This window comes from Phaethon aethereus (assembly GCF_964289735.1).
Source record: "Phaethon aethereus genome assembly, chromosome: 16".
NCBI lineage: Eukaryota > Metazoa > Chordata > Aves > Phaethontiformes > Phaethontidae > Phaethon > Phaethon aethereus.
Genome location: NC_138592.1, coordinates 1293807 through 1313003, shown reverse-complemented (window position 1 = coordinate 1313003; position 19197 = coordinate 1293807). Strand labels below are relative to the sequence as shown.

The 19197-nt window shown below is 63.7% G+C and overlaps 2 protein-coding genes across 2 annotated transcripts; one reads left to right on the top strand and one right to left on the bottom strand.

Moving 5' to 3' along the window:
* Positions 1–1834: 1834 nt before the first annotated feature.
* TMEM74B (transmembrane protein 74B) lies at positions 1835–6334 on the top strand (the record flags this gene model as incomplete). The annotated part of the gene is given in 4 exon segments (XM_082007137.1): positions 1835–2018; positions 5230–5243; positions 5246–5335; positions 5843–6334. Coding segments are annotated over 4 exon segments (780 nt in total).
* Positions 6335–12153: 5819 nt separating this feature from the next.
* Positions 12154–18886, bottom strand: PSMF1 (proteasome inhibitor subunit 1; the record flags this gene model as incomplete). Its single annotated transcript, XM_082007309.1, has 7 exons — positions 18687–18886; positions 17599–17751; positions 16921–17003; positions 16113–16298; positions 14515–14568; positions 12336–12494; positions 12154–12205 (listed from the first exon to the last, which is right to left on the bottom strand). The coding sequence occupies exons 1-7, from the start codon at positions 18813–18815 to the stop codon at positions 12154–12156; spliced, it is 816 nt and encodes a 271-aa protein (XP_081863435.1). The 5' UTR covers positions 18816–18886.
* Between the last annotated feature and the right edge of the window lie 311 nt (positions 18887–19197).

Below are 19197 nucleotides of genomic sequence, written 5' to 3'. Positions count from 1 at the left end.
GCATCGCGCTCCTCGCGCGTCGCTCTCTGCGGGCAGAGCGCAGCAAGGCTCCCGGTGCTCCTGATGCCCAGCGTGTCGGCTCTTGCCATATCACAAGGCACCCGTGGTTTCCCCGGCTCCCCGGCGTTCGGCCTGGTGTTCGCAGGAGATAATTGGATGGCAATTAACACCAGGGCAGATTGGAGCCTCTTTCCAGCGCGGCTCCGCAGCCGCTCTTAGTGGCTGGTGTCCCTCCGGCTGCCTTTGGGCAGAGCTGGTACCCTGGGCTGGGATGTCGGTTTGGGGAAGTAAAGGTGCTATTAAACACCCCTGGAGCGATGCAGCCCCAGTGGGGACCTGGAGGAGCCCCCCGCGAGCCTCGAAGCTGCCCTGGCAGCCGGCACCCTGTGAGAGGGCAACGGCCCGTGCCGGGGCCCGGCTGTGCCAGCTCCCCGGTGCTGAGGCCGGTTTCCATCCCCAGGGTGCAGAGCCGGCCCTGCCTGCCTCGCTGGTGGCAACGGCAGTTTGCAGGATGAGAAACATGGGCAGCCGGCACAGTGTGCGCATGCTCACGTGAACAGGGAGCACCGGCGTGCCGCGTCCGGGGCACACAGGGACCGGCTGTGCCGGGACGGGAGGCCGCAAAGTGCCAGCCACCTCGGGTCCTCACCAAGCGCTGGATCTCCCCGCCGGTGCGGAGCCAGTGGCTGGCTCCCAAATTGCCTGGCTGCTTTTTCCCTGACCTCTGAGTCACCTTGAGCCGCACCGGCTGCAGGCACTTGCTCTGCCGTGGGACGCTGTGAATACTAAGGAGGCAGGAATGAAACTTCACCTCCACGGAGCCAGCACTGCCAGCGGGCACCGGGTGGCTGCAGCAGCCCTGCACACCCCAAAACCGGGCTGTGCCGCACAGGGGTGCACTGGAGGGGCCCGGAGGGACAGAGGCGCATCCACAGCCCCCCCAGCTCCCTCCTGTTCCTGCTCCCGTTGTCTCCCCTGCTGGCTTGGGGCTCCTGTTTGCTGTCCCTCGCGGCCCCATTTAATCACTTTGGCCGAGCAGCGGCACGTCCCCGTCCCCGGCAGCCGTCCCCCCGCTCCCTTGCCCTGCTCCTTCTCCCTCCCTCCTCCTTCCACTTCTCTCCAAGCCCTCAGCCTCTCCCCTCCAGCTCATTGTGAATTTTGGCAGTGCTGTGTCTGACCTTGGCTGCCTCCCTCCTGCCTTGCCCCCGCGCCGGCAGCACGCATCTTGGCTGGTTCCACCTCTCCTCCCCACCCCTCGGTGCCCGCGCCCTGGGGACGGAGCGGCCCTTGCCGGCCCCCGGCCCCGGGCGCAGATGGCTCAGGGCCAGGCCGGAGGAAGTTTTTGGGCTCCCCACCCCACTCCCCCAGCCCTGCAAAGGCCCGAGGCCACCTCCCAGCTCCCATCCAGCAAAGGCGGTGGGACCCAGGGGCAGCACAGCAAAAGCAGCGACGCGCGCAGGATGCGTCCCTCCGCTTCATCCATTGCAACCATCCTCTTGAGCATGTCCGCGGGTTTGGGGGGCAGAAGCAGCTCCCCCGGCAGCACGGCACCCTGACCCCCCGGCAGAGCGCGGCACGGACCCGCTGCCGCACTGGCTGCCTCCGCGCTCACGGGCTCGTCCCCGTCCGTGTACGAAGGCAGGCGGGAGTCGCAGCACGAGCGGCTCTGCCTCTGCCCCCCAAGCCCCCAGCCTCGCAGGGGTCCCGGCATCAGCACCGCGGGCACCCTTGGCTGCACCATCAGCTGCCGGGCTCGGGTGCTCCGAAACGAAGGGCTTGACCACAGCTCTGCTCAGAAACGGCAGCATTTCCGTTTTTCCCCGGGAAGTGGGCGATGCTGGAGGCAGCAGTGCCCGGCGCTGGCGTGCTCTCCTCCCGGCCCTGCTCCTGCCCGCCCGCCCGTTCGCAGGGATGTGCCCGCCTGCTCCAGATCCATCTTTTCCTGCTGATTCGGGACAATCTGCGTCCCGTGACCTACTTGTCTCCGAGCATCTTCTGCCTTCCCGTGGAGCGGATTGGTACTAAAGCCTCTCTAAATGTGGTTAACATGTCAGGATGCACTTACATTTATTTTTAATTCTGCTTCTTTCTCGGCCCATTTCTGGATGCGTCCCTGGCGACGCCGGGCTGGGAAGCCTCTGCGTTTCCACCCAGCGCAATGAGAGGAGTTGGGAGCAGCGAGCGGGTGGGTCGCAGCAGCGCGGCACGCACAACCTCCACTGCAAACTTAAAAAATAATAAAATATGCGTATCCCTGCCCTTGACACAGCAAAAGGTGGTGGGAGACCCCAGCCCAGCCCGCAGCCCTTGGGCCCTGTGGCTCGGGGACCGGAAGCACCGTGGGTTGGGCACTGCCATGCAACCCACGGGGGTGCTGGTCAGCACCGGCCGCAATGCGAGCGCGCCACAGTGGGGAAAAAATACAAGAAAATGGGTAAAAATTATCCAGAGGTTAATTTTTAACAGAAACTTTAGAGTGTAATGAGGGAGATGTTCAGGGAAGGATGATGTTGTCGCCCATCTGCTGAGCAGCAGCGGCACAAGCCGAGCTGGCCCCACTGGGACCGTGCCAGCGCCAGCGCCTGGCTGGGTGCGGGCTGAGTCTGCCCAGCCCTCAGCCTGCTCCCCCCGACAATCCAGATGCCCCTCTCTGTGCGTGCATCCCCCCAACTCTCTGAGCCTCTTTGATCAGTTTTGGCTGTATTTGACAGAGACTTCAGAGGAAGTCCCTGCCTGGGTCCCGCCGCGGGTGGTAGGAGGTTCCCATCTGCTCTCCCCACGCAGGAAAATGCCTCAGCACCGCGGGCGGTGTGGAGCCCAGCGCGGCTGCAGACCGACTTGCCGTGCCAGGGGCCAGGGCATGGGGGGCTCAGGGCACCGGCCACGCGTCCCCCGTGGTCCCGGCGCCGTGAGCTCGCCGGCAGCAGCGTCGGCGCATCATCTAGCGCGATAGCGGGTGAGCTTGTGAAGGCATTTATCAGCAGTCGTGGTTAACAGGGGAGGTCCCAGAAGACTGGAGGCTTGCCAATGTGACGCCCGTCTACAAGAAAGGCCGGAAGGAGGATCCTGGGAACTACAGGCCTGTCAGCCTGACCTCAGTACCGGGGAAGATTATGGAGCGGTTGGTCTTGAGAGTGCTCACAGGGCATCTGCAGGACAACCAAGGGATCAGACCCAGCCAGCACAGGTTCATGAAAGGCAGGTCCTGCTTGACCAACCTGATCTCCTTCTATGACCAGGTGACCCACCTAGTGGATGAAGGAAAGGCTGTGGACATTGTCTACCTGGACTTTAGTAAAGCCTTTGACAGCATCTCCCACAGCATTCTCCTGGAGAAACTGGCGGCTCGAGGCTTGGACAGGTTTACTCTTTGCTGGGTGAGGAACTGGCTGGATGGCCGAGCCCAGAGAGTTGTGGTGAATGGCGTTAAATCCGGCTGGCGGCCGGTCACAAGCAGTGTTCCCCAGGGCTCGGTTCTGGAGCCGGTCTTGTTCAATATCTTTATAGATGATCTGGATGAGGGAATCGAGTGCTCCCTCAGTAAGTTTGCAGATGACACCAAGTTGGGTGGGAGTGTTGATCTGCTGGAGGGTAGGAGGGCTCTGCAGAGGGATCTGGACAGGCTGGATCGATGGGCAGAGGCCAACTGTATGAGGTTTAACAAGGCCAAGTGCCGGGTCCTGCAATTCAGCCACAACAACCCCATGCAACGCTACAGGCTTGGGGAGGAGTGGCTGGAGAGCTGCCTGGCGGAAAGGGACCTGGGACCTGGGGGTGCTGGTTGACAGCCGGCTGAATATGAGCCGGCAGTGTGCCCAGGTGGCCAAGAAGGCCAACAGCATCCTGGCCTGTATCAGGAATAGTGCGGCCAGCAGGAGCAGGGCAGGGATCGTGCCCCTGTACTCGGCACTGGTGAGGCCGCACCTTGAATCCTGTGTTCAGTGTTGGGCCCCTCACTGCAAGAAGGATGTTGAGGTGCTGGAGCGTGTCCAGAGAAGGGCAACGGAGCTGGTGAGGGGTCTGGAGCACCAGTCTGATGAGGAGCGGCTGAGGGAACTGGGGTTGTTTAGTCTGGAGAAGAGGAGGCTGAGGGGAGCCCTCATCGCTCTCTACAACTGCCTGAAAGGGGGTTGTGGTGAGGTGGGGGTTGGTCTCTTCTGCCAAGTAACCAGCGATAGGACAAGAGGAAATGGCCTCAAGTTGCGCCAGGGGAGGTTTAGATTGGATATTAGGAAAAATTTCTTCACTGAGAGGGTGGTCAGGCATTGGAACAGGCTGCCCGGGGAGGTGGTGGAGTTGCCATCTCTGGAAGTGTTCAAAAAACGTGTGGATGTGGCACTTCAGGACATGGTTTAGGGGACATGGTGGTGCTGGATTAATGGTTGGACTTGATGATCTTGAAGGTCCTTTCCAACCTAGTGATTCTGTGATTCTGTGCTGGAGGCATGTGAACGTGCTGAAGGGAACGGCAATGTGATGGACAAACCTTCCCGGCAGCTTTCAGCAGCCCACCCGCTATCGCTCAGGATTTATGTCTACAACCCCATCTCCAGGCACCGCTCCAAAGGCGGAAATAGCCCCCGTCTTATTAACAAGCGAGCTAAAAGCGCGCTGCTGCCAGCAGGTCGCTGCTGGGGCTCAGGCCCGGGGCCAGTTTCAGGTCAGGCAGAAGCGGAGCGCGGGTGCTAACACAAGCGCTCTGTGAAAAATGGAATAAACAACGCGGTGAGAGCCGCGGGCGAGGGGGGCTCTGTGGCACGGGACTGCGGTGGCCGCGGGGCCAGCCCGGCTGGGGGAACGGCTCTGGGCAGCGAGCACTGCCACGGGCTCCCCTCGTGCCCGGCCCAAACCCAGGCCAAGCGTTGACGGTTCCCGGGGGCTCTGGGGCAGGCTTGGCCCTCGCCAGCTCTCCCTGGGCTGCAGCCCTCCCCGCTGCGCTCGGGGCCGGGGGCTGCGGGGACTCGGACGCAGTCCCTCTGCCCCACACCCCATGGGCATGTCCCCCGGGCGTGACCCACGCTCTCCCCCGTGCGACACCCACCGTGCTGCTCTGCCCTCTCCACCCGTGCCCCTCCCCACGCAGCCCCCCCCGGGGAGCCCACAGAGGGTCCCGGCGCTGTGGGGGGCGCACGGGGGGGGTGCCTGTTGCAGGCGGGGCGTGCACAGACGGTGCCGGTGTGCCACCGGGCGCGTGTACGTGTGTGTGCGTGTGTGTGCCTCCCGGGGCAGCCCGTTGTACGCGTGGGTGTGTGCGTGCACCGGCGGGGCCGGCAGCCCGGGGCACCCGCCGCCGCGGCTGCACCGGCCCCGGCCCCGGCCCGGGGGCGCGGCGGGGGTTGGCAGCCCGGCGCGGGGGACCGGGAGGGGCAGCTCGGGGCGGGCACCGGCGGGGCGGGCGGACCGGGGCGGGACCAGAGGAGCGGGAGCGGAGCCCGGCGTGGGGACCGGGGCCCCAGCCCGGTGCGGGGGAAGCGGGAGGGGAGCGGGGAGACTGGGTGCGCTCCGGGGGAGCGGAGGGGAGAGCCCGGCGGGGGAAGCGGGTCCAGGAGGGGCAGCCCGGAGAGGTTACAGGGGGGACACGCGTGTCCGGGGAGGGTCAGCCCGGTCCGGGGAGGTGGGTCGCGTGGTGGGAGGCCGGTTCCGGGAGGGGGAGACGCCGGGTGGGGGGGCTGTCAGCCCGGTGCGGGGAGGCAGGTGCCGGGTCCCGGGAAGCGCTTAGCCCGGTGCGGGAACCCGGCTGCGGGGCGGGAGGGGGGAGAGGGGGTCAGCCCGGTGCGTGGACCCGGCTGCGGGGCGGGGGAGCATCCCGGTCCGTCTCCGCCGCTCACCTCTGGCCGCGCAGGCCGGCGGCGACTCCATGGCGTCCCCGCGGGCGGCGGAGCTGCGGAGCCCGGGCGAGTCGGCGGCGGCGGGCGGGGGCGGCGCGGCGGGGCGCGGCGCGGGCGCGGGGCTGGCGCTGGCGCTGGGCTGCGCGCTGGGCGGTGCGGTGCTGCTGCTGCTGGCGGGGGCCGCGCCCCGGGCGGCGCGGCCCGACCCGGCGGTGCCGGCGCGGCAGATGGAGCGGCTGGAGGCGCGGGCGGCGCGGCTGCGCGCCCGCCTCGACCGCTGCACCGTGGCCGGGCTGGCGTTACTGGCCCTGGGCGGGCTGCTGCTCGCCGCCCTGCTGCTGGCCGCCGCCGCTGCCCGCCGCCGCGCCCGGGCCGCCCGCCGCAGCGGCGGCACCTACGGCTCGGTGCGCCTGCGGATGCGGAGGGTGTCGGCCGAGGGGACGCGGGCGCTGCTGGAGAGCCAGCTCAGCCCCCCGCCCCAGCCCCCCGAGGGGCCGGGCCCCTAGCGCCCCCCCCTCGCCCGGGGACCCCGTGGTGCCCCGCGCCGCCGGCAGAAGCGGGGCTCCCCTCGCCGCACCCCGACACCGATGCCGTCAGGCGAGGCTTCACCCGCTCCTGCCCGGCAGCCTTTGGCCACCTTCCTCGCCTCCCGGACCCTTCTCGGATGGGGCTCCCGTCCGGCAGCACCAGAGCGATGTGGCTTTGGGATGCCCCACTGGAGAGCCTGGCCCCTGCCTGCGCTGTTCACTGGCACCGGCATCGGGGCAGCGCGGCCTTCAGACACCCGCTCGCCTCCGCGGCACCTTCCGGGACAGGGGCCTGCCTGCCAGCACGGGGGCAACAGCACCTTCGAGACACCCGCGGGATTTCCATGCCGTGGCCAGTTGCAGGCTGGGCTGGACGCGAGGCCGAGCTCCCCGCCACCGCTGCAGCCGGCTCCTTCCTGCACCCAGGGCCTGGGGCCAGCTGCTCCTCTTCAGGATGGAGCTTCTCATTTTCTGCCATTGGTGACCTTTTCTAGCAATAGTTTCTTGTAAAACTCTGTGGCGTAGACTTGGCGCTTGCACTGCTCTGGGCAGAAGAGAAAGGGACAGCAAGTGCGACCATTGCCCATGCTGTGGGGTCCAGCCCCCCGCCACTTCCCACCCGTTGCACCCCACCAGCCCCACTCCAGAGAGCAGGATGAAGTCCGGGACACATGCCTGCACCGTGCCAAGCAGCCCACTCCCACCAGCAATTCCAGAATGGCCTCCTCAAAAATCATGGTGCTCTGTCTGGAGGAGAGAAGACAATTCCCGGCACCTCGAAACGATGTGGTGGTTCTGTTCCGTGTTAGACAGGCAGTTCTGCCAGCCGCGGTGCCCGCGCGCCAGCCCTTGTGCAGATCGTGAGGGCCATTGTCGGCGGCGTGAGGGCAAAACTGTGTCTCGGGAATTAAACATGAAGCATCATTAAAGCACAATGTTCTGTGGAAAGAAAAATCGGTATGAGCAGGATGGTGAGAAAAGGAAATAACTATCCCATAGGAAAATGCAGACCCACAAATGGTGGTGTTTGTCATGAACTGCCACCAGTTTTTAAACCATCCCGTAAATTACTCGCTTCAAATGTTTCCAGGCAGAGACAAATCTCTCCAGACAGCCCAACGCAAGTGGAAAGTCATTTTTACATGCGGTGCAATTGCCTGGGTCAGGTTTTAATTCGGGGCTTCCAGTGTCCCCCTCGGGCGCTGGGGACGGCATCCTCTGCCCTGTGTTTTCATTTCTAACGCTTTGCAGCCGACTTCTCCTCTTGCTGCGAAGGGCCACGCGTCCCTCTCCCCGTCACTGCGTCACCCGTCTGCGCTCCATATTTATTGCAGGGCCCTGGGAAACAACCTCGAATGGCCTCACGCCCACAGCTCTGGCACCCTGGCACCTTTCCCTGGGATTAAACCGTGCCGGGGGTGAAATGGGTGGCTGTGCTCCGCTGTGCCCCGAACAGACATCGCCTCTCCCCTCATCCCTGAGGCGAGCAGCCGTGAGCAGAACCCGTGGGGTCAAATGAAGGGCCCAAGCAGGCAAGAGGGGCTGATCCCAGGGGCGGGGGAGCCAACACTGGGGGAGGAAGGGGAGGAAGGGGAGGAAGGTTCTCATGCGGGGTCTGCCAGAGCAGCCCTGGGTGTTCGCAAGGAGGCACCCCCAGGGAAGGCAGAAGCCCCTCCTGCAACTCTCGCTGCTGGCCCTGCGAGCCTGGGTTAGAAAATAAACCCGTTAGAGGGAGAAATCATCCTCATCAGGCTTTGTCGCTAAGTAAGACGGAAGGGATCTTTCCAGGGTGAAGGGCTGCGCCTGGTCGGAGGTTACCGCTGCTGTTACCTGCTTTATGTGAGCGTGAGAAATGCTCCCGGGGATTAAAGGAGGCGGCTGCTCGAGAGACTCTGCGGGAAGGGGCGGTCGTTGCTTTGGCAGCAGGTTGCTGGGCTGTCCCCCGAGGACCTGCAGGACTGGGGGGAAATCCTCTCCACTGAGATATATATGTTTCAGGTGAACCAAGTGCACCTGGGCGGGATGGGGGTCACCAACCCCTCGGCACAGGGAGCCTGGGGGCTTCGCCCACCCACGGGAATTAGGTGCTGGTGGGTGGGTTGGAGGTAGCTTTGAGATACTGCAGAAGAAGTCCCCCCCAGCCCGTGGAGGTGCAGTGAAACCAGCCCGAAGGGAGAACGTTTCACCCTGACGTGCCAGTTCTGGATCCTCTCCAGTTTCCATGGCAGAAGCTGGTTTTGCTGGAGGAGGCGGGAGGCACGGATGGGCACCAGGGAGGAGCGGGGGGCACCACGCCCAGCAGCGAAGGGAAGGGTCCTGCTGAAGGTGGCACCCAGGGCAGCGCAGCAGGCAGCAGACACCCACCCAATCCCCGCTGCCTTCCTGCAAAGCTGGGGACAACGGCAGCTGCCTCGTGCTTTGCACGGCCGCGCCCCGTGCAGGTTGCCCTGACGCCACGGGGATGGGCAGCGTGGACACAGCGAGAGGCGCCGGGCCGGGCACGAGGCTGGTTCCCCCCGGCAGTGCCAATGCACCGGGCCACAGAGCGTGGTGCAAGGGCAGGCAGGCGGCAGGCAGCACGTCCTCGTCCCCCCGCTCAGCACAGAGCTCTCCAGTCCCCCAGCTCTGGGGCTTTGGGGGTGTCTCTGCTTGTGCCAGGGGTGTGCAAAGAGGGACCAGCCCAGCACGCCTTTCCCAGTCCTGTAACGGGGCTGCTTTGTTTTCTTGTCTGTGCAACACGCACCAGCTCCTCGCTCGCGCTGTACCCGGCATCCCAGGCACGGAGCATCGTCTGCGGGGTAATTAGCAGCACCGGGGGCTCTGCCTTTGGGAGCGTGCGGGGCAGGTGCCACTGGGCTGGGCGGGCTGGCAGATGGCCTGAAGGGCTCTCCGGGGATCTCAAGCCATTACCAATAATCCAGCATCTTTCTTCAAAGATGGAAGAGCGTGGAAGCGCCTCACCGGTGCTGCGGGAGGAGGGAGGGCTGTGCCTGTGCCAAGAGCGCACACGCCAGCCCCAGCCGCTCTTCACGGCCTCCCCATAAAATTAACTCGAGGTGCGTGGCTCGATGCGCTCCTGTGCATGTTAATGCTTTCCATCACTTATGTTAGCAGCAGCCGTGCCGGGGACACGTGGCCGGGGGCCTGGACCGTCCCTCCCGCTGGCGGGAGACCCGGGCCCTTGTAGCCACCGTGCTCGGCCCGGTACGAGCCACAGCGGGGACAGCTGCCCCCGAACCGTGCTCGGGGAAAGGAGCCTGCACCCAGCCACCAGCCCTAGGGACAGAGCAAGGAATGACCTTGGGATCACTGGTCACCGGGAGCCACCTCCGCTGCGCTCCGGGCAGCTCTGCAGCCACCCTTTGGCGTGAGCCGAGCCAGCCGCAGGGGTGGTCTCCTGTCCCCACCATCCTCTGACCCGGAGAGGAGGGTCCTCGCCTCCTTTTACCAATCCTCTCCGGAGAGCGGACAGCACATCCCTGGGAGCCCCCGGGCTCCGGCACGGGCCCACAGCGAGCACGGCTCAATGCCGGGCGCTCGCCCCCTTTGAAGCCCCTCTCCTCTCCCACCTGCTCCCCCAGCTGCACAGCACGGCGAACCCGCTGGGGCTGAGCGCTGCAGACAAAAGATTGTTTATCAGGACCCGCCGCAGCCTCTCCCGGCGCTGGTTTGCTTTAATTAGCCCCATCAAAGCCGGCTGCGTCTCTCCCTCCTGAAAGGTTGCAGAACGTGATTAATTCCGGCGCAGAAAGCGGCCGCCTCCTGCAGACAGGAGCCCCTCCGATAAGGCCAAAGCCGTTTTCTCTCCCCTCGGCACCCGGCGGCTCCCAGCCCCATGCAGCAACGTCGGGGGCTCCTTTCTCCTGGGGCAAAGCTGTGGATGGGCTCAGGCTGCCCCAGGAGCCGGAGGGGGCAGAGGGGACAAGCAGGAGCAGGGGTGTCACCGACCTGGGTCTCCCTCTCCATCCCACCCACGCTATGAGCACAGCCGCCGTCTGCTCCGGGCACGGGTCATTGCCCTCTGCCCATCCGTGGGTCTGCAGGTGGGACAAGCCACCAAAAGCCCCAGGGACATGCAGCGGGGATGCATCATACCCCCCGGGTCCGGGCTTGAAACCGGCTCTTGCAAACACAGAGGTCGACGCACGAGCCCTGGGGAGACGCAGGGGCTGCTCCAGCTGCCCCCCGTGCTGGGTTTCCATGGCCCGTCCTCCCTGCATGCAGCCCAGGGCCGCACGCGCCGGAAACTCCGCTTTATTAGCTGTGTTTGTAGGCAAAGGGGATTTAAAAGGAAAAAGCCTTTGAAGAAAAAGAGATAGACGGGGGGGTCACTTCCCCCTTTTTATTTATGCCAGCATGGCTGCGTGCAGCGGACCGACGGCATTCAATACCCTGGAGAGCCAATTACCGCAAGGAACGCAGCCAGAGCCAAGGCTGGGCTGTTCTCCACTTAATTTTCTTAATACAGTCACATCACCTCGGAAGAGCGCTGCTGCTCAGGGGAAGGTACAAAGCAGGTTCCCAGCGTGAATCCTCCTCCTCAGGGAGGGCAGGAGCAGCCTGGGCAGAGATTTGGGGCTTCTTCCCTTCTCGTAGCGGGGAGAAGGGGGCCGTGGCTGGAGCAGGGGGGCCACCCCTATCAAGCACCAACACAATACTGTGGTCAGGTTTTTATTTCAATCTCATGAACATCCATCCAAGAAATCAAACCATAAGAAAAACATAGTATGAACCCCTGACGGGACTGATGAGCTGCAGCCCCAAAATTAACTGACCTGGGGGGGAGCTGCGGGGAAGAGAGGAGGTTTCCAGCAATAGCTCAGGAGCCTGAGCCCCACAGATCTCACCCATCCTCCCTGCGCTGTTTGGCAAAGTTCAGTCAGGCAGAGCCGCACCAGCCACACGCAAAGGGACCGACGGAAGGGAAACATGTTCTATAAACCTCTTCTCCAAAGCAAATCCCAGAGCCGAGCGAGCCCCCTGTGCACACCCCCAGAAGGGCCCCTGCTCGGTGCTGGGCTCCGCTCCGCCGTGCCTGGAGAGGCAGCGCGGGGCCCAGCAGGTCGCGTGGGTACCGAGCACCCTCCCTCCTAACCCAGCACCGTGTGGTGCCTGGTGGGCAGCCCTCGCCACGCTGCCTGCGGGGCTCTGTGTGCACCCCGGGAATGAAAAACCATGTGGCTGCAGGGGGGAGCGGGGGCGAGGTCATGTGGAAGCTGATCTCGGCCACTGCTGGGGGTCTGCCCACAGAGACCCCGCAGGTTGGGCTTTCTAGCCCTTCACGCTGATCAGCCCCTCGCTCGCATAAAGAGCAAGAGAGAAACCATCTCTGCCCCGGGAGCCTGCCTCCGGCCGTTGCCTTCAGTGAGGCTCCGGGAGCGGCAAGAAGCCGGCTCCCTCCTCAGCACCGACCGCTTGCGTAACCCCAGCAGCAAGAGCAGTGCCACCCCGGAGAAGCAGAGGAGGAAGCCTCCCAGCACCCAGGCCGTTCTCAGAGCGCAGCACCGCACCCCACGCTGCCACCTCGTGCGGGGCAGGACCACTTCAGCTGGGTGCAAACGGCCAGGCACCCTCAGAGGGGCACGGAAAGAAATGAACCTACTGCCTCCTCTTCTGTTCTGCACACAGAGAAACCTTTATAGCTGGTCTGATGCACAGGAACGTGGCCCCAAACAAGGAGAAGAAAAACACTGCTGAAAAGATCGAAGTCCACCCAACGGGGAGCGAAGAGGGGAAAGTGCTCCTGCTTGCCAGGAGATTTCTCTGGCCGCAGCCATGAGAAGCCATGCGGTGACTCCTCACATGAACATGTCGTCATAGCCTGGAGGGGGAAGGTGGTCAGGATCTGGCCTGGAAAGAAATTCAGAGCAGAGTCAAACCAGGAGCGAGAGCTCAGTCCCGCAGCAACAGGGTCCAGCCAGGAGACCCAGGGGCGGCACAGAGAGCAGTCTGGGGTCGCCAGGCACAGCTGAACACCTACCCAGATCTACCAGCTCCTAATGGGCCAAAGGGGTCGAACCTGGCGCCTGGTGGAACTGCGCCCGGGGGAAGCCGGCCTGGAATGCCCGACGATGGGTCAATGCCGGGCTGTGGGCAGCCAGACCGGAGAGGATCCACAATCATTCCCCCGCTCCGACCTCTGGGGAGAGGAAAGGCAGAGAAGGAGATGAGACTGGCACCGGTTAGAGAGGAGCAAAGCACATCCCTGTCCTGCAGGAGTGCCGAGCATGGGCACATGGGGTTAAGCCGACACACAGCACGTGGGAAGGAAAGCATCCCTAACCCACTGCAACACGAGCCAGGGCAAGCCAGCGAGGCGAGCCCACAGCAGCAAGACAAAGAGCACCTGATGTGCGTACGTGCACGTGTGTATGAGTGCTGGGGCACAGCAGATCCTTGTCCCATGGAGGCTGCTGCCTGCCCCAGGAGGGAACCTGAATGCCTCGCGCCCTGTTCCTACCTGGGGCTATCACAACCCTGCAAACGTGCCCACACTACACGACCAGGTCAGGGCAGGATGCGAAGCGCAGCTCGTTGTCATGCCGAGGTGGGAGTCTTACAGCTGCAGAGCGCGTGCCCAAGCCAGGGCACCAGCAAACACCCAGGGCCGGGGCACCACCGTGCCACCAAACCCCCGGGTCTGGTTGCAGGCGTGCACAGGGAAGCACCAGCCCTTGCCCGCCTGCCTTCCTCGGAGCCAATGCCAAAACACTCGGAGCAGCAGAGAGGCAGCTTCCCTCTTCCCCCGGTTCCTGCAAGGAGCCATTTAGGGCATCAGCAATGGCTGGTGAGTGCCGGTGGACTGCTGACCATCCCCCAGGGAAGCGTCGGACCCGCTGGCCCTCGCTGCCGGCTCGCACTCAGCCCCTGCTCTGCTCGCCCAGGCAAGCGGTGTGCCCTGCCCCGCGCAGTGTTGCAAGAGCTCGCAGACCCGCCGGGGCTCCCGCCAGCCTTTCCAAAGAGCTGCCTGGAAGTCATTTGCTGACCACGGCGGCTCCTCGGAGCTGCCCCACGCTGCGAGTGCCATTCCTCATGGTCGGCTTTGTGCAAACTCGGCTGGAGCCTCTGGACACCGCTGCCATCATACTAGTCATTAACAACCACACTAATGAGTTCCATTACGCCAGGCCGGCTGCCCAAAGCGCCCCGGGACAGCCAGGCCCCACGAGCATATGCCTGGGAGTCTGGGGCTGCAGCCCCAGCGCTGGCAGGTGTCAGCGCACAAATCTGCTTCCATTTATAATCTTTGTGTCATTTGTAGAGGAACTTCCGAAGAAAGGCTGGAAGCAGCAAGAGAAACAGGGTATCCCCCACAACTGAACCCCCTCTCCTCATGCTATCAGGTTTCCTTCCAGCCACCCAGGCTCCAGGCCTCTCCTTCCAGCCAGGCAGGACATTTTTAGCTGCTCCTTTTCTAGCCAAACCCACGGAGCACCAAGTCTTGCAAGAGGGGAAAAAATGCGATCCCCACAGGAGACTGGTTCCAGAGAGGACTCCCCTGGGCCACAGGACACTCTGCAACGACTCCAAGAGCTGGTTTTTGTCTTGACTATGTGCTTTTAACTGGAATGGAAGATGACAGGTTGTCTTTGCCCAACCAAACCAAAGACCAAGAGATGTATCTGTGAAGATCAGTCCCTAGACAGCTCTCCTTCTTCCCAGGCTTTCTCTTGAGTGCCTCAGACAGCTGGGAGGCTCACAACCAGGACTCGAGAGTCTGTGGACTCGGCTTTAAGCCTCCCCTTCTCCAGACTGCTGGGCTGTAGATGCAGCAGCTGGTAACATTTTAAATTAGAGGCTTACATTCACTTAATGATGTATTCAGCTTTGATTTACCGAAGGAATTACTGCATGTTAAATGAATACAAGCTGATTATTAAACAGACGCAGATTGTAACCTATCGTCTATGCAAGACACAGGATCTTATTACGATATTAGAACCATATTGAGGTTTAGCAACTGTCACTTGGTCCTTTGCAATTTGCACTGAGCAACTGTCCCATTGCTGTCCGCACCCAGAGACACTTTGCCGGTCGCCTGAGCCAGGCGGACTCCAGCTGTTCCAGAGAAGGCCCCCAGCCGCTCCCGCACAACGCAAGGGCAGAGCAGGGGATGCTCCCCGGGCACGCAATGCACGACCTCTCCCAGCTATACTTACCCAAAGGGGTCCAGGTCTTCCCCACCAACAGCAAAGGGGCTCAAGGGGGAAGGCCTGAAAACACAGAAGACAGCAAGATCTTCAGCGATGGGGAGACCGGCTGTGTGGAGCAAGCAGGAGCGAGCAAGCAGGCAGGGCAGCGCAGCCAGCGTGGTTGCCAGTGCTGTGCTCACGGGTGCTCTCCCATGGCAAGCACTACAGCACTCAAAGGGCCCTGGGACCTGCAGGACCCTGCGTGAGCGGGCTGGCGCTGGGAGCCACCCCATGCCCAGGACGCAGCATTTGCCTCTCCAGGGTGCAGCTGGGTGAGGACACCGGTGTGCGTGGCAAGCTTGCGGGAAGCTTGCCGAGATGAAGGGGGCCCTGCTGTTCCCTCTGCTCCGGGCTGGAGCCGTCTGTGGATGCTGGGAGTTTCCATGCCAGGGGCTCCCCAAGCGGTGCCAGGCTAGGCCAGGCTCTCCAGTGTGTCCCAGCTGGAGACACAATGACAGTCCTGCTTCCAGGAGTGCGAGGACAGTGGGGCGGTGAGCCTGCAGCCAGCTGTCACATCTCCTTGCCAACAATATGTGCCAAAAACATGGTTTCAGAGCCATGCCCAGCTCCAGCTTGTCTGCCCGGGCCTCCCCAAGGAGCATCTCGCACCCTGAGCAGCCCTGAGCACCAGCAGAAAGCAGTGGGGTTAAAGAAGAGGTGACACGCAAGGCAGAAGCCACGGCCAGTCCCCAAGAGACGGCAGAGCCACCGCAGTGTCTCTGACTTCCAGCCAAAGGGGATTACAGCTTGTGGAGGGAGAGAGGGGGGAGCCTGCCTGCCACGTATGAGGGATGGCTGGGCACAAAGGGGCCAGGGAGGGAAAGTGAAGTGGGTGCCACGTGTCCCATCTTCACAGCTTTGCCAGCAAAGGGTTTCAACGGGAAGTGGGGTCAGGAGAGCAAGGAGAGGAGATCTCTGCTCCCCTCTACCAAGCCCGCACCTCCTGGGCCTGGCACCATCCTGGGAGGGCAGCTCTACTGGCCACAGCAGGCAGGAGGCTTAGAGGCAGCCCCAGCTCCGTGCCAAGCGAAGGCAGGGTTCTGCACCCACCTCACGCTCTCTCCCCTCTGCTGTGAGCACAGACCCCACAGCTCTGCTGCAGCCCACAGCTCGATCTGACACCCAGCGCTCTGGTGTCCCTCCCAGAGGCTGCCTGGCCCCACGACAGCACTGTCCCTTCCCCTGCTCTGCCAGCCCCGGAGCCCCAACAGTCCCTCAGAAAGTACAGAGCAGGGCCTCCTCCCTTCCACCGCTCTCCTTCCCCCCGCCCTACACGCTGCCCTCTCCCTCCTGGGTCCGTAGGTCTCCAGCTACACCCCCAGGCAATGCCAAAGGAGGGTCAAACCAACAGACAGTGCCAGAACAGGCCACCCCTCTGCAGGCAACCTAAACCAAACCCAAGCATTCAGCCTATGAGGCTGAAACTGGCTGGGGAGGGCTTGGATCCTCTTTGCTCCCCATCCCTCACATGCAAGATGGGGACCAGAGGTGTAGTTTGGAGAGTTGTGCCAGGACCACGTCCCATCTAACGGAGGACCATCAGCAGCCACCCCCTCTTTACTCACCAGGACGGTGCTCTCGTGCCTGCCGGCTGCCGGGGAGGAACCCTCAGGGGGTCGTAATCCTGGGGCAAATCAGCATCCTTCTTCTCAGCCTCAGGCTCCTTTTTGGCCTTCTCTGCAGGGGCCCCGAGGGGAGCGATGATGCCTGAAGCAATCCTTGTCCTCAGCTCCTCAGTGTTCTTGTACACCCTGCAGGGAGGAGAGGCGAGGCGATGGGCTGGGGAGGCCACAGGACCTGGGCGTGAGGTGCTGGACAGGCTGTGAGGGGGGTGCTAAGGGGATGGACAACCCCAAAGCCTCCCCGGCACAAAACGTGTCCCCAGCTGGCAGCACAGAGGGGACGGGAAAGGGTAACAGCACACAGTGGCACCATAGCCCTCACCCCATTTAAGACAGCAGAGGTGCCACCCAGCCCAGTGGACTCCCTTGTGCTGTGGCCACAACCTGACCAGTTTGCACTGGAGGAAACCACAGCATGTGGCACCGCAAGGCCACGGGGTGTCTGGGACACGGCTGAAGCTGCAGCACCCCTGGGCAGTGTCCACCCGGCACAGACAGGCAGGCAGTGCTCTGGAAATAAAAGTGCTGGGCTGGCCTGGCCCATTCCCAGGTGGGTCGCTCTCCCCTGGGCTCCGACCCATGGTCCCCTCGCTCCGTAAACCTCTCTTGCCCGCCAGCAGTGCAGAGGGAAGCAGAGGAGGGAGCTCTGGGGAAGAAAGTCCTCCAGGCTCCTCCTAACCTGGTCTCTGCCCCCCTCCCCATGCCAGTGGGACATTTTCTCCTGCTGCAAATGCTGTGGAACTGAGATTACTTGTGGAAATCATCCAGGTGCTCCGGGTTGATGTAGTCGGCCACTGCCAAGGTCACATCTGCCACTTTCTGAGAAGTGCGATCCTGGAAAAAAATACAGGTGAGACACTGAGTCAGCAGCCCAGCAGAGCTGGGAACAAGGGAAGGAGCAGGTACAACCACAGCCAGGGGCCTGGACACAAGGAATGGGCTTGCCTGCTTCCTGCCACATCCCTGCGCTGTGCCCAAATCCCCAGGAGCAAACAAACTCCAGTGTACAGCAAGGCTCTCCCTGCTCACTCCCCCAGTCAGGGCTTCAAAGGGTGAAAGCAAAAACACCCGGGCGGGTGCTTGTGTGGGACAGGAGGAAACATCTGCAGAAAAATCCTGAGCTGCGAAGAGGACACAAAAGCGGCAACTCCCGGGCCAGAGTGTGCAAGGCAAACTGCATCGCTGCTGCAACGCAGCTCATGTTTGACCGGCTTCACACTGGACCACATCTGCTGCTGCACAGGCAGGTCTGCAGCCCCTAACCCCCCCTGGGTCTGCCCCGTCGTGAGGGACAAACATTGCTGCAAGGCAGAACAAGTAACAGCAAAAATTTAAGAAATGGGCCCTGATGTTCCTTTCACATTTTGGGCAGCAGCAGCCCCTGCACCCGAAGGACCCCAAACCTGCAGGGACCAGCCTGAGTGCCCACCATGACGTTGAGGATCATACTGTCTTCCACCATGATGGCCTTCAGCAGCAGCTCACGGGCATCATCCGTGGACTTGTACCGCAGCGTATACACCTCCTTGTTGGCTTCCCACCCAGCGGGCAGCAGCTCTGACTTCCTTTCGTCAGGACCTGGCTGTAACAGGACAGACGTGCTGCTGGGACCCTGCCCACAAGCCCAGCACACTGGAGGGCCGGGGGGACCTGTCTTGGCTGTACTGAGAGATCCAGGAGGGGATCTAGATCTCTGGGAGTGGATCTAGGTCTCCAGGACGGGATCTCTCAGTGCCTTCCAGGTTTTGACTGCAGGAGCAGGGCTGTATTTCCAACGGGCTGGCCCTGCCTGTTTGCCAGCCTCCCGCAGGGTCCCTGCGCTGGAACAGGAAGAACACAACTACCCTTCGCTCAGTAGGGGAGGGCAACAAAGTCCCAGACTGGGGAATGATGCTGTTCCCCGTCTGGCACCTCTTGGCTCCCCAGCACGGGACAGAGCTCTCCGGGGGGTGGGAGGAAAGGCTGTTGTCCTGTTTGCCCCAGCCCCACAGGGGTGCTGCCGGGGGGCACTGCCCCACACCCTCCTTTCTTCCGGTATTGGGGGTTCTCTGCCGACACAGAGCCCTGCACCCCCACCACTGCCCCCCAGCACCACACCAGGCTCCCAACCCACCCGACCCCCGTCCAGTGCTAGACTGGCCCCCTCCCTGCCACTGCACCGGGTCCCCCCAGCACTGCCCGCCCCCCAGCACTGGGACCCCCCTGGCACCACATTTCCTCCCCAGCACTGCGCGGGACACCCCCGTTTTGCTACGGGGCCTCCCCTCAGCACTGAGCTTTCCCCAGCCCCCCATTGTCCCCCCCGGCACCGGGACCCCCGCAGCCCCCAGCCCCGCTCCGCTCCACTCCCCCCAGCAGCGCTGAGGCTCCCCAGACCCCGCACCGGCCCGGGACCACCGACACCCCCGGCAACGCCGGGCTCGGCCGAGCCGCGACAGCGAGCGGCGCTAGGAAAGGCCGCGGCTTGGCCGCGGCCTCCGCGGCTTCCGCGGCGGAGGAGCCCGGCCCGGCCCGTACCTGGTCGCCGGCGCCGAGGCAGCGGTAGCCGTGCCGGACCAGCTCCCAGTGGACGCCGCAGACCAGCGCGTCCTGCGGGCGGGAGACGGCGGCCCGCGCCGAGGCGTACAGCGGCTCCAGCCCCGCCATGGCCGCGCCGCACCGAGCAGGCGCGGCCGGGCCGGGCCCGCGCCGGAAAGGCTCCAAGGGCCGGGCCGCGGCCCTGCGGGCAGCGGAGCGCGGGGCCGGGCAGCCCCGCACTAGAGGGCCCCCGTCCCCTGCGCGAGGGCCGGGCCCGCCTCCCCCGAGGGCCGGGCCGGGGGCTCCGGCCGCCGCGGGCGTTCCCCCGGGGAGTTTAATTAAAGTGGCTTCCCACAGCGGGCGGGACCGGCCTTGCCGAGGGGGCTGCGCCCGCCGGCACCGTCCGGCAGCCTGCGGGTCGGGGTCTGCCCGAGCCTCCCTGCCCCTGCCCCTGCCCCTGCCCCGGCTCTTCCTCAGCGCATGCGTTGGAGCCTGGCGGGGTCTGCGTGCG